Source organism: Aythya fuligula, chromosome 1 (assembly GCF_009819795.1).
Source record: "Aythya fuligula isolate bAytFul2 chromosome 1, bAytFul2.pri, whole genome shotgun sequence".
In the NCBI taxonomy this organism is placed as follows: Eukaryota; Metazoa; Chordata; class Aves; order Anseriformes; family Anatidae; genus Aythya; species Aythya fuligula.
Genome location: NC_045559.1, coordinates 36,558,646 through 36,572,507, shown reverse-complemented (window position 1 = coordinate 36,572,507; position 13,862 = coordinate 36,558,646). Strand labels below are relative to the sequence as shown.

The window sequence follows — 13,862 nt, the reverse complement described above, 5'->3', positions numbered from 1 at the left end:
CACAGCTGGGCTGAGCACGGCTAAGGAGACGCGGCTTGCTTTCTCTGCCATACATTCAAATGAAAAAAAAAAAAAAAAAAAAAAAAAAAAAAAAAAAAAGGAAAAGGGGTGGAGGGGGGAGAAGGGAAAAAAAATGGGGAGTGAAGGGGGGGGAGGAAAGGGTGCTGGGCTGATGCTGGGCACGGAGCCGCGGGCGGGTAGTGAGTGGCACTGAGGGCAGAGCGGGAAAAGCAGGGGCTCCACTCGCACGGCTTTCCAAAAAATAAGAATAATTAAAAAACAATAATAATTTTTACTTTCTGTTAAATTTGCTGGAGCACACCGGGGGCTCGGCACCGGCTTGCTCCCGGCCCGGGGCTCAGCTCCTCGGCTCGCTGGGTGCCCCCGAAGCCTCTCGCAGGCTCCCGGGGCTTGGAGCTGATGCTGAATGAATGGGGCGAGAGGTTTTAAAGCTCCGCGGAAGCTTGGCTTTTAAATGCGGCTCCCCGGGCGGCCCTACTACTTCCAGCCGCGACTTCCGAGGCAGGGAAAGGGCCGCGGGGAGCCCCCGGCAGCCCCCGAGGAGCCCCGAGAGCCGGGAGCGGCTGTGCCGGGCGGTGCGACAGCGGCACTCGGGAGGGATGGGGTGGGATGGGGTGGGATGGGACGGGACGGGACGGGATGGGATGGGGAGGCGGGGGGGGATAATGCGCGAATCTGGCAACCTTAGCGCGGATTGAGGTCTGGCGAGTCAGAGAGGAGCCCTGCGAGTCCCCTTCGGGGCCCCGGGGGGAGCCGGGCGCCGTCCCCGCGCCTCGACCTGCCTGGGAAAGCGGCGCAGCCGAGGCAAAAGGTGTTGCAAATGCAGGGCAAGCCCCCTCCGGCTGCCTCCCCCACCTCCGTCGGCAACGGGGGCACCTCTCTGCAGACGATGACGGGGGTGAGGGAGGAGGTGGGGAAGGGGGGGACGCCAGGAAAAAAAAAAAAAAAAAAAAAAAAGGGAGAGAGAAAAGAAAAGGGAAAAAAAAAAAAAAAAAAAGCCAACCCTATGCGACTTTCTAGACACCCTCCTCTCCCCCAACCCCAGGATCTAGGGGCAGTCAGGGGCTGGGCTGGTCAAGCTCGGAGGCGGCAGCAGCCCCGGTGGGACCCGACACACGCACACACACACACAGCACACACACAGCGCGCACACACACACACACACACAGGCTCACACTCACTCACACACACACACACACGCTGAGACGTTGCGAGGGCTCGCAGAGGAGGGAGCCCGGGCGAGCCCCGTTTCCCCCCGCTCGCCGCTTTCGCAATTTCAAACCCAGCTCGAAAGGAGCCAGCGAGCGCTGGTTGGTCGGAGCCTCGCCGCTCCATGTTCCCCGTCCCCATTGAAAAGCCCCGGCTCGCCGCCCGCACAATAGCGAAAGCCCCGGGCGGGCTCCGCGGCCCCGCCGCCCGCCCCGAGCCGCCGCCGGGCGCTGCCCGCCCCGCCGGGAGCCCCCGCGCCCCGTCCCCGGCCGCCTGCACCAATACGTACATGGTTACATGCCTACAACACTACAGATCTGCGGCTCTACGCCTCTACGCGAATACTGACTTGTGGTTGCTTCCTGGGTCTGCCTCGTCCTCTCTTCTGAGGCTCTGCGGTTGCAGGTTGCTCCTGGGCAGCAGTGGAAGGCTGACCGGGTCCCTCACCTTGTGCACTCATCGTGACTTCTGCCGCTCAGCTTTGAACCGGGTCTCTCCAAAGCACCTTGGAACGGGGGGGAATCAAAAGGAGCTCTTGCTGCTTTTGCTGCTCGCTGCCACCACCACACCGGACGTCCTGGTGCTGCCAAAAAGGAGAAGAGAAGGGGAGGAGGAGGAGGAGGAGGTGATGGTGGTAGTGGTGCTGGTGGTGGTGGGAGAGGAGGGGGAATGGAGCTCTCCTACAATTTAGGAATGGTTAGTAACATGAAGCAATTCAAGAGAGGGGAGGATTTTTTTTTTTCTAAAAAAAAAAAAAAAGGAGAAGAAGAAATAAAGGCAGAGTAGTAGATCGCAACCCTGGAAATGCGAGCAGAGAGGGAAACACTGCGAGGGTAGTCGGAGCGAACCGAGAAGGGGAAAAAATCCTACAAATTGAAAGCAAGTGGTGGCTATCGCGCTTAGATCGGATCAGGACAAATTAAGATAAGACACACTGAAAGTGGACTGAGAACACTGCACGGTCTTGCCAGAAGCATGCACCCTGGGAAGCCGGGGATTTCGGCAGCAGCGGGAGCAGCGGGCAAAAAGCGCGATCATTTAAAAAATAATAATAAAGCGATTTGGGAGATTGGGAAGAAAAAACTGAGGGGGGGCGGTCCTGGGTTCGTGTCTGTGATGTGAGCTGCTGGGACTGGAAATATTATTATGCGAGTCCTGCCCACGGACTAAACTAGGATGAGGGTTTAAAAAAAAAAAAAAAAAAAAAAAAAAGAGGAAAAACCACCTTTACCCGTGGGTGGAAAAACCAGGAGGGGGCTGTGCAAAAAGTAAAAAAAAAAATAAAAAAATAAAGGGGGGGGAAGGAGGAGGCAGAGCGAAAAAAAAAAAAAAAAAAAGAGGGGGGGGGGGAAACCTAGCTGGCTGGCGGCGGGCCAGATAAAACATGAGAAAGCCGGCGGCCGGGGGAAGCGGCGGCACAGCACGGCCCGGCCCCGCCGCCGGGTTGAAAGGCCCCGGGCGGGCTCCCCGCGGCCCGGCCGCCGCCGCGCAGGGGGCGCGCAGGGGCTGCGCGGGCGCGGAGCCGCCGCCGCTCCACGTGGGCGCCGCGGCGCGGAACAAAGGCGGCGGGGCCGGGGCCGCCCCTGGGCCGGGCCCGCCGGGCGCCACCCGCGCCCCGCCCGCGGCCGCGGGGGGATCTGCACCGGGGGGGCCGGAGGAGGCGAGAGGTTGGCCGGGAGGTGCTGCCGGGACAGCGCCGGGCAGCGGGGGAGAGCCCCGCTGGAGCCCGCGGTGCTGGTGTGGTCGCACCTGGGCTCCAGCCTGCGTCCCCCTGCCCCACGGCTCCCTCGGGGGTCCGCCAAAATTGGGCAGCCCCCTGTGGCGCCCTCCTCGTCCGCTGCTGTTTTGGGATGGGCAATGCGAGAGAGCCCCGAGGAGGGGACAAAAATATCTGGTCCAATGCCGGGCTAGGTGCTTCCAGCGGTCTGGGTAGGCTACACACTTTTAGTCGTCTGCAGATAGGTAAAGAAGTGCAATTAGGCAAAAAGTTGCTCCAGTCAAACATGCAACAGGCAGCTGAGTTACTTTCTGTGGAATAGGAAAGCTAACACTGCGGACAGATGGGCTAAGGAAAGAGTAATCCTAGAACACTTCTTAAGGCTGCAAATATTCCCGAAGTGTGCTTAATCCAATCACGAGCCTTCCAAGCCCTCTTCCCTCCCGTCCCCAAAAGCAACCAGCTATGGAAGATGGACACGGTCCACCTGTTAAATCTCATAGCTATTGGAAAGCTCTTACGCAGCCCCAATGATGTGTTGTAAAATGTGCGGTTCCCATCACGCCACGAAGAAATCTGAAGGTCTCTGCATCCACTCCGTACATCAAAAGGTTAAGCTGCTGTATGAGATCAAGAATCCAAGTGGAGATTGTAAAGTCTATAGTTTAAAGCACAGCAGCAAATAATTTTTATAACATCCATTAATCTCTTTGGAGCGTATTCATGGCTGTGGAAGACAGTGGTACATGCGATTGCTAAAAACCTGTAGCTCCAAAGCTGCTGTCTCTACAGATTCATCCCATATGGGCTATTAGTAGTTCCATTAGTCTTTCCTCGAGCAGTTCTAGTAACAATACCATGGTCCAAAGATTTTTACATAAAGCCATAAGCAAATAATCTTCACATGGGAGCAATGTTCCTAAGCTCACACTTTGAAAGCTATTCCGGACATGAAAGGTCTCGGTGCTTGCGCTGTGCCCAGCATAATAGAGTTCTGGTCCTGCTGGAGACGTCCGCCCACAAATTCACTATTGTGACAAGGCTTAGCATCGGAGATTGGAACGACTATGGGTCTGACTTCCGTTCAAAACTGTCTTCGTTCCTTCCTTATCCAAAAGTTCTTAAGTCATAAGGCAGATGATGTTCCTGATGGAGCATCTGGGAACATGGGATTGTCTAGACTAATCTAACATCTTGTCCTTACATCATTTATATCCAGACTACCTTAACACAGGTAAGCACACGACATCCAGAACTCAGAAAGCCCGACTCCCTGAAGTGGCTAGCGGAAGGGGGAAGCCAGAAACAGCTCTTGGTTTTGTTCCAGGTTCCTTCCCCAAAGAGATGTGGTAACTGTTCCAATCCATCCTCCCTGCGTATGGATCGCTGCTCCATCCAGAGCAAACAGCAGTAAACAAAACTGTATAACTCACTGAACAGAACACGGCAAATCTACCGGAGTAGAAATGACCTGCTTTCCACGAGCTTTGATCTGAGATTTAACCTTTGGTCTGTCAACTGAAGTATTAATTGTCAGTGCTTTAATGGTTTTTGTTTTCCTGAAAGCATCCCTAACAGGTTAGGTTACTTAAAATAAGTCCTGGTTTTTACTTTCCATGAGCCTAAAAAGTCAGATTTTCACAGAAATTAGAGGAACTTCCTACAAGGTTAAGAAGAATAGGGTAAGACAGATTTTGCTACCTCACCTGCAACACTTCTCAGGACACTGTGTGTTATTCTGAGGCCAGTGTGACAGCTTGCAGTGGGTTCATTGGCCCAGTGCTGCCCGGTTCTGTTCCCAGGGGGGCTTTTTCAACCCTGCACTCTAACAGCAGCACTAACATCTTGCATCAGAGCACAGAACTAACTCCAGATTGCAGCAAGGTGCCCTTTGGAAAGACATCCCGGTCAGCTATAGTAAGCTAAACGGGTGTTGGAGAGCCAAGAACCTTCTTCACTTGCTCGTTTCTTCATCTGCCTCCTTTTTTACAAGCCTGTGGGTGCAGCACTCCATCCTGTAAGTCAATGGGCTTGTGCTGTGGATCATCAGAGGGAGATGCCACCTCTAGATGTAGTTGGTGTGATGGGCAGCCTGTCACTGACTCTACAGTGCCCGCTTGCCGTGCATGTATAGATATGCATGCATTGAGACAAAGAGTGGAAAGAGCCAGGCTATACATCCTTTCTGCTCAAGGGAGTCCTATTCCCTCCACCCTACTTCTCATGGAGTACAGGCTACCCCAAAGGGATAGTGACAAGGCAAGTTTGGCTTTGGAGGAGATCAATGGCCAGGGATGGGAGAGCACATGGGAAAATTCAGAAGTTTTTCTGCCTGTTTCCTCAGCTCTTCAGGGAGCCCACAGATCTGCATGGCCTCAGAGAGCTCCTTAGAGAAACTGTCTTGGGCTACAACTGTTAAAACCTGCCCTGTCCGTAAGTGCCATACATTGGGTAGGTATTTCACTTCTGTGGCCAAGCAGGGAAGGCAGCCAAAGGGATTTACGTGGTCAGAAGCAACAGTGGGTACCCAAGGAGCTGGGAATCCTGATGCTCAGTTTCTAGAAAACCACCCCTTCCAGGAGAAGTACATTTTGCAAATATCTTCTGGATTTGCGGGAAAAGATAACTTTCATTTTCCCTGGTTCTTTTGGAACAGGTTCCCTTTGGTCTTGGGGAACACAAGGCAAGCAGAAGAGCAGGCACAGGAGCCTTGAGGGCACCGATCAGATGGGCCTGGCCATGCTGCCGTGTTCCCACTTGCTCCTGTTCATCCAACTGGTGGAACCGGCGGCGGCTGCTGCCTCACAGTCAGCAGTCTGCAGATGGCTGGGATAATGCTTTAGGGAAGCATGACTGCAACTGACAACCAAGACTCAGAAAAGAACATTAAGGCTCAATCTCAGGCCTTGTCTGCACAAGGGAATTTTCTTCCCTCCTCCAAATTCCCACCATTGCTCATATGAATGCAGCTGCACAATTGTTAGGGATGCTGGGAGTCATAATATATGAGTTTTCATCTCGTCAGCCATTTGCAGCACTGTGTCAATTAACCCTCCTTAGAGCAGGGTTAACTGATACAGTGCTGAAAACGGCTGCTGGAGCTGAAGCTGTCTATACTGAGGCTCCCATTGTTGCTAGCCCTGGTGCAGCTGCAGGGGAATCAGCCCATGCAGGGTTATTTCGGTAACAATTCCCTAACCTAAAAACAGCCTAAAAATGCAACATGGCCACCTCATGGGCCAAAACATGCTTCCACCTCACCTCAACAACTATGCACCTAGGCTGTTGCCCTTGGTGAGATCTTTCTTACAGAGGGCACTCTCTGTACTTCTGTATGAAATACCCAGTGGGTTCCACCTCAGCAAACTGGTGGTTTCGTCCTCACCCGCCCTGGACTTGAAGATGTGTGAGGACAAAGAGCTAATTATCTGGTAGTGTCTTTTAATTGTTTTATACATTCATTAATTCAAAACTGCACTGTCACTTACAGAAACTTATTATTTTATTTATTTATTTATTTTAATTTGTAATGCAGGTCTAGCTGTTTTCTTTATCATTGGAGATTATTGTCCATCAGCACTTTCGGTTTTTAATGCTACCAAGTAAGACCTTATTTACAGCACTGTGAAGACTCAAGCTGATTGTGATGGAGTGAAGTTCTGTTGGAATGAGTGGGGTTGGCAGAACCAGCCCCACCTTTTTCCATGTGCTTTAGGAAGCAGCAGGCTGGTGACATGGGTGACTTTCGCCCCGTTCTGAGTAAGAAAAACACTTCCAAAAGCCCCTCTTTATCCTCTACCCGCACCCACATCCACTACTGACTAAAACTAGGAGATGTTGCTTCGCATTTGTTAAACTTCCGAACAGCTATTTATCTGACCAATGCCAGCAGTCAGTTTTTTTTTTTTTAATTTAATTTAATTTAAATTAATTTATTTTTTTTTTAATTGCACTTTGGAAGTGTGAAAATGTTGAAGCCCAGGCTCAGCAAAAACCTCACTGAAAAACTCTAGCTCTCTAAAACCCTTGATTAATGACAGCCTGTTTTCATTTCATGCTTGGCATTTTATGCAAATAGAGAACATAGCTGTATGCAGACTGCATGTGCCTATAAATATCTGGAGAGGCTCAACGCACCTGCCCAGGGGAATGACAGAGGAGAGCCAGAGGGGATGCCATCTACAGCCACACGCCGTGGAAGTAAGCCAGAGACCCCAGCTCAGAGTGCTAGGGTGTTGGACAACATCTGATTTGGCAGAAACCTGGATATAACTGGGAATTTTGGGAAAGGGGAAAGGAACTGGCTTGCTCTTCCTTCACCTCTGATACTGCTGTGTTGGATCCTCTGCCTGGGATCTCTTTAGGTGAAGTGAGGTGCCTGCAAAGCAGGTGTCACGGCAGTCCCTGGGAGGAAGAGGAGCAACATACCCACTGCTGTTTAGCTCAGACCCAGCTGAGGGGATGTGTCACAAAGTTCCAAGGTCATAGCTGTCACACAAGGAGCCTGCTGCTTGGTGAGCATATTTATATATTTGCTTAAACGGTTTGCATTAATCTCTTGAAAGGCACTTATAAAAAGGGTGAAAAACTCCCATCGTGAGTCCCAGTGCAACTGGATTTCTCCTCTCCCTTAGACCTTTTCCCCTCCAATATTAGGCTCAGTATCTTGCATGTGTTTTTATATGAAACTCTGTGATTAAAAGTACTTAAGACTGGCTCATTTTTCTCTGCAATGAGTTCAGTTATTTCCTTTTTATACCTTCCAGAATTTACTATACCATATCTAAATATTGGCTGCAGTCCACATGTTTTAGATCATGCTCTATAATGGTCCTGTTGTTACAGAATCCTTTGTGTGTGAGAGAGAGAGGGAGTGAAGGAGAGAGAGAGAACATGCATACGTGTTGGAAGGGAGGCAGGGTGCATATAATTGTTTGGAAAGAGAAATCAGGGTATATTAATTCCATAAGTGATTTCTGAACTGATAACATAAAAATGATAAAAATAGTGAGCAGTGAAATTATAGACCTCCAGTGCCCTACCTTGCATGTGTGGTAAATAATACTTCTGATCCCAACATGTTACTCTGCTGTATATATTCTACCAATAAAATGACTCATTCGTCTTTCATTGCTATATAATTTTAAAGATCGGATTTATTGTTGTCACATTTCCTCATTTTTACATAGGTTCTAAATGTAAACTCTTCAATCTGAGCCATACAACGTGTTAGTCAATTGGAAGCTACCTGAAGATGAAACCAAGGCAGAAGCTGAACGTCCTTCTTCATTACACAATAACCTCATTGCCTGCTAATGACCACACAGAGAACGTATACATGTAGGGCAAGTTGGAGATTTTATGAAAAAGCAGAATTTGATGCCCACACAGATTTTGTGCACAGCAAGCATGAGTCAGCCCCCAGCACATCAGATGAACGAGCCCACGCTCACCGCAGGCCGAGCGCCCTCATGCTCGCGGCGCTGCAGTCACAAGCACAAGGCAAATTCACTCCCAACTTTAACTTCTTGTGGATGAGCCCTGAGGCAGTCTGCAGGTGATGTAAATTCAGACGGCTTTTCCACGGGGAGAAGTTCTCAGCCACCCACGAGAGCAGAGATGCAAAAAGCCCTGTGCTGACTATTCCACTCATCTCCCACCCTGCAGGGCCCTGAGCCAGGGGTTAGGCAGTTCAGAGGGCTAACTGGATGTCATTTTGTGCTGGAATGAAAGTATACTGACGTTCTATAATTTTTTTCCCCCCAAGCTAAGATAAATTTCTGCTCTGGTCCATTAACAATACTTGTATTTTTAATCAGAATTATTTTGTACTGTATTTTCTTTGGAAATAACAGTAATACAGTTTATGTGAAATACAAACAAATGAGGGAACGATTTTTACCTAAATGTATGAATAGCATTTTGCAATTTGTCATTGTGATATATTTATCTTTTGAACTTTAAGTGAGCTCAGCTGAAAAAAATGCTTCTCTTCAGCACATGACTGGAAAATATATTACACCAGAGAAGTATATTGCTGTTTCAGTTTAGAAATTAGTGGCTAAATATAATTTTCCACTATACTTACTTTCACAAAGTATGTAGTAAACTATTTACATTACAGTAAATTCTTAGTACCTACTCCAAAAGGTGTTAAAATCAGCATTCCCACTCACATTAATGGATATTTTGTAAATGTGCATGAAAGCTAAGATCCTTAAAATCCATTGTTGCCTGCTGAAGCCTTAAAACCACTGTAATACAGCTAGAACAAAACAAATTTGTCAAAGAAACGAACCTAGGGGAACAAAAAAGAAAGCAATATGGAGCAGATAGATGCTGATGAATAAAGTAATGACAACGTACAGCTGAAGACCGGGGTCTGCTCTCTGTCTAACACCCATCTCCTAGTGTCACGGTGTATTTGTCACTGCGTGCAACCTTTCTGACTGAAACTTCTCACGGATCGAGAGAGGATGCCTCGCCGCTTCCTTCCCCTGGCCGGCTCAGGAGCAGGGAGGAGAGCTGCCTGCAAGCTGGACACATTCTTCCTCTGATGGCAGCTGCTCCCGTTTTGCCCAGGGGTCATTTGCCTGTCACATCCCAGACATGCAGCCATCGTGCGATGGGAGAGCAGCCAAGCAGCCATCAGGAGAGGCTGGGGCCGGGTGGGAGCTGCTGCTGCTGCCAGAACGATGCACCCGAGCTGGGCCCACGGAGGAAAGCTGCTGGGAACAGGCTGTGGGACTGAGGAACAGTCTCCTCCACCACCAAAGCCTGCAGTCTATAGGGCAAGCACCTGTTTCCTACAGCTTATGGTCATCGTGTTCCCAAACCATTCAGCTCCTTTGGTAATTGGATTTGTGTCCGCTTTCCCTGCATGCATATATGGACTTTGAGGGAGGTTCCAAGGTTTGTAGTACCAGTTTGGAGCTCAGGAGGCAGATTTTCCTCCTTTCCCATAGCAAAGCGTTCCTGCGTAACCTTGGGCAAACCAGATACACCCAGAGCCTTGGAGGTGTCTGGGTGCCTACCTCCCACAGAGCCGAGCAAGAACTGAGAGCCTGTGCCGTATCAGGGAAACACGGATGTCGGTGTTCCCTATCTTCCAGGGCCATTATGAAGATGAAGACATTTCTAGCCTACAGAAACTAGGGTGATGGCAGTCATTCAAAAATCACATGTATGAGAGAGAGAGTAGTGCTGAGGAAAAGCTGTATGGTTACCTATGGCAAAGAGACATCTTTAAATGTTTTGAGTGTTGACTCAGAATTTGTAAAAAGAGGTCTAAACAAACCTTCATACTTAAAGTTCTGCCTGAAAATACTCCGGGCCTTATATTTATTTTTTTGAATAATGATAGTAGTAAGAGTCCATTATATAATCACAAGAAAATTAAAACTCTCCAGGGCATGATCTTAGCTGTGTAATTAACTGGGGTGGTTAAAAGTACAAAGTAAACCTGAAGCAAAATTTGTACCAGAACCACACCTCATTATGTTTTGCTGCCTAAGTCTGTCATAAATAGAGATGTTTATTACACATCTGCCATTTAAAGTACGTATTACATGCAATGTTATATTTTATTTAGATTTAAAAATTTAAAAACACACGATGACAAGCTGTGTTACTATTAACACATGCCTCAGGGACCAGGGCTGCACATTCTAATTGTGCCTTAGGTTGTATTACAATTCAACCACTCCAGAGTTAGAAATCGTTTACAGAAGTATATTGTGTAATTAGTGTGCCTGATTTCAGTCCATGGAGTTTCACTGGTGTGAAAGAACAATCAAGCCCTCTATATCCATTCACATTTATTAGACCAAACTTTGTAGTCTGTCCTTAGAGCACCACTCCCTCCTCTGCTTTCAACAGCAAATGGCACTAAAATCTCCAGAGCTTCCCAAAGGAAAAGCGGTTATTTTCTTTCCTTGTGATTATTTTTTTTTTCTTTTTTTTTCTTCACAGCAGAACCGATTCCGTACTGACTCAAATGTACGGGCAGAAAGGGCAAGAGATGGTGTGCCAGTTATATACTTCTCAATTCTCTCTTCAGGTTTACTTAAAAACCAGACTGCCCTCCTGGACTAGCTGCAGGGCTGGCTTTGAAGAAATCTTTCAAATAAAAGTTTTTTACGGAAAATCATCTTGTCTGGGATTTGCAGGGAAGGAAGGCCCTCTGTATGCATTCGGGTTATTACCAGCAGATCATAAGTGATTCACCTGACTAGTGATGAAACCCAAGTTTTTTTGTTTGTTTGTTTGTTTGTTTGTTTTGTTTGTTTGTTTGTTTGTTTGTTTTGATGCAGGAACCTTGATGAAGAAAAATGCCACCTCCTAGGCAGCTTTTCTTTGTAAGCTGGTTATCAAAAGTCAGTGCCTATCACTATTTCCTAGCATTCAGATCTTCTTTGTTGCATGTTAAGGTAGCACACATTTAGAATATCCTATATAATGAGGTTATGTATCTGCATAATGAACACTTTATGTTGTGATCTTATGGACAGTGTTACTCAGACCACTGGCATAGGAATTTAACCTCTACTACCAGCCCTACCAGAGTTTCCTGTAGCATTTCGTAGTATGTATCACCTGGCAGTCCTGACTGGTTTCTAAAAACCTAAAGTGAAAAGTAGGAATGCTTGAGAATGAGTCAGGCCCATCCCTTCAGACCAAACCCAGGAAACTGTGATGTCCACTGCCACCTTCAGCACCCAGTCGTTGTCTGAGGAGCCTTTCCAAATGTAGTCTTTGCCTGGTTGTTCAATCTGCAAAACCTAGCAAGATGGGAGGAGCCGAGGTGTTAGCCATTCACAAAGCCTGTCCAGCTCTATGCTTCTCCTCATCAAATGTAAGCAGCAAAATGTCTCACATTCCTCAATTCCACACAAAAATCCAGATCTGTACATAAAGTAACTGGCCAAAACTGAACCCAAGACACTGCAATGCAGCTCCGCTAGAAAGGGATGCACTTAAAAGAATTTCTATATCAGCAATATGCTCCACCAAGGAGGCCCCTGTTGTGAGCTTATTAACTTAGTTGAGGAACTTGGGGTCACTTCAGATACCAAAATCACTCTCGCAGAAGAAAAAGATTAAAGGGCTATCAGAAGATCCCAGTCCTTCCTATCAGATTCGGTCCTTGGTTATCCATCTGCACAAGATTCCCAGGAGCAGTTATTGCTTAGCATCACATTCCATGCACTGAGAAAGCTCCATTTGATTAAAAAGTAAGACATAACACATAAATGGCTGGCTATCCATCAACAGTGGTCTACCACTGCTCTGCAGCATTGATCCCTATTACATGACACATTACTTCTTACCTTCTCTGTCCGAGTGGCCTGTGTTGAGTAAGAGCACATCTTTGGCTCATGATCTCCCTGCTGCAAATCACTGGAAGCTAATTATCACAAAATATGTGCCCTGCTCTCATACACTTCCATAGACTTTACCCACTATTGCAAACAGGTTTTTTTGGCTAGATGGACCTTGGTGTGACCCAACAAGGATGCTGTTATGCTCTTGGACCTTGGTTTGACCCAATAAGAATGCTCTTACAGTCACACACACTAGCAGTAACAGATAAACTATTGCTTAGAGAAATCTAGGTTGTAATTTCCATGTTTGCTTACTGTTAGCAGCATGAGCAAGGTGCTAAACAGATACAGCTCTTCATTCCTATTCAGTTTAAATTTGCCACTTTATTGGCATGAACTTGGGAAGACTAGGCTATTCACCAACAGAAATTTTCATTATCCCAAACAAATATTAGTAAAAACCTTTTTATCACATATTAGCACTTTTGATTTATCATCTCTCCATTCATTTTATTTGTGCAACATTTTATTGTATTTAAATTGTTTTTGACTTAGCTGAAGTGGTAGCTGAAGTGGTATTCCCACATCACACATTTTATAAGAAAATCTATCTTGGAAATGCTTTAGCGATTTTCCTACTGATGTTATTTTTAATATTAACAACTATGATATCTTCCTAACAAAATTAGGTAAGCTATTTATCTGATTGCCTTCTCATGCCCTTTCTGCCATCACTCCTTTGCCCATGGTGCCTTCTGAACAAATTAGCAGTTTTCAGTCAACTTTGTCAAGGCACAGAGATCCCCAAAACAACTAAGTTCCTACAAGTTTCATGAATGTTCCAGCCAAGTAGAGGAGATAAAGATGAGATGCCTCCACCATCAGAAGCTCAGCAGTCCTCTTCCTACTTACTCTGCCACCAGCTCATTGAGTACCAGCTCAGGCTGGTCAGGTGAGGAGCACACACCGAGCTTGGAAGCAGACACCATAGCATATATTGTCTCTTCCTGATTTGATTGCCAGGGTCAGGGAGGGAGGTGGGTTAAATGACAGGTGTTAATGAGTGAGGGGAAAAAGGAATAGGGGACTGAAGAGGGAAGGGACTGGAGTTGCATCCAGGAGTTCTGAGAGAAAGGCATATCAAACATAACGTATAGGAATCTGTTTCATTTAAATCACTTACAAGAGTCCTTGAGATTCATTTTTCATGCACTTTTTTTCTTGCACTTACAAAATCTAGCTACTTGAATATGACAGGTATAACTGCCAGGCCTGATGGAAAGAAAAAAAAAATTGCATTTTAACACATGAGGATTCTCCTAATATTTTCCAAAATAGCTTTTCCACGCTGCAGTTTGATACTGCTTGCACTCCAGTGGCAGATCCATGGTCTATTTCCATGTGATCAAATATATGTAACAACAAATACCTTACAGATTCTCAGCTCTCATGTGGACTAAAACTCTGCATTACCCAATAAGTCAAAATGGATACCGGAAATTTAACATAGATCCAGGCAGAGTATTTTTTATCCTACCCATTAAAGGATGATATTCCATATTTATGGGAAGATGAGAAATTTTTGTTGTGGG

At 47.0% G+C, this 13,862-nt stretch overlaps 1 protein-coding gene across 1 annotated transcript in view; it reads right to left on the bottom strand.

Annotated features, from left to right (window-relative positions):
* The window catches only part of HMGA2 (high mobility group AT-hook 2), a 111,089-nt gene extending 109,304 nt beyond the window's left edge, over positions 1-1,785 (bottom strand). The window contains exon 1 of the mRNA XM_032205032.1: positions 1,580-1,785. Coding sequence (XP_032060923.1) covers positions 1,580-1,690 — 111 coding nt within the window. The 5' untranslated portion in view covers positions 1,691-1,785. The remainder of the gene's footprint in view (positions 1-1,579) is intronic.
* Positions 1,786-13,862: the final 12,077 nt, after the last annotated feature.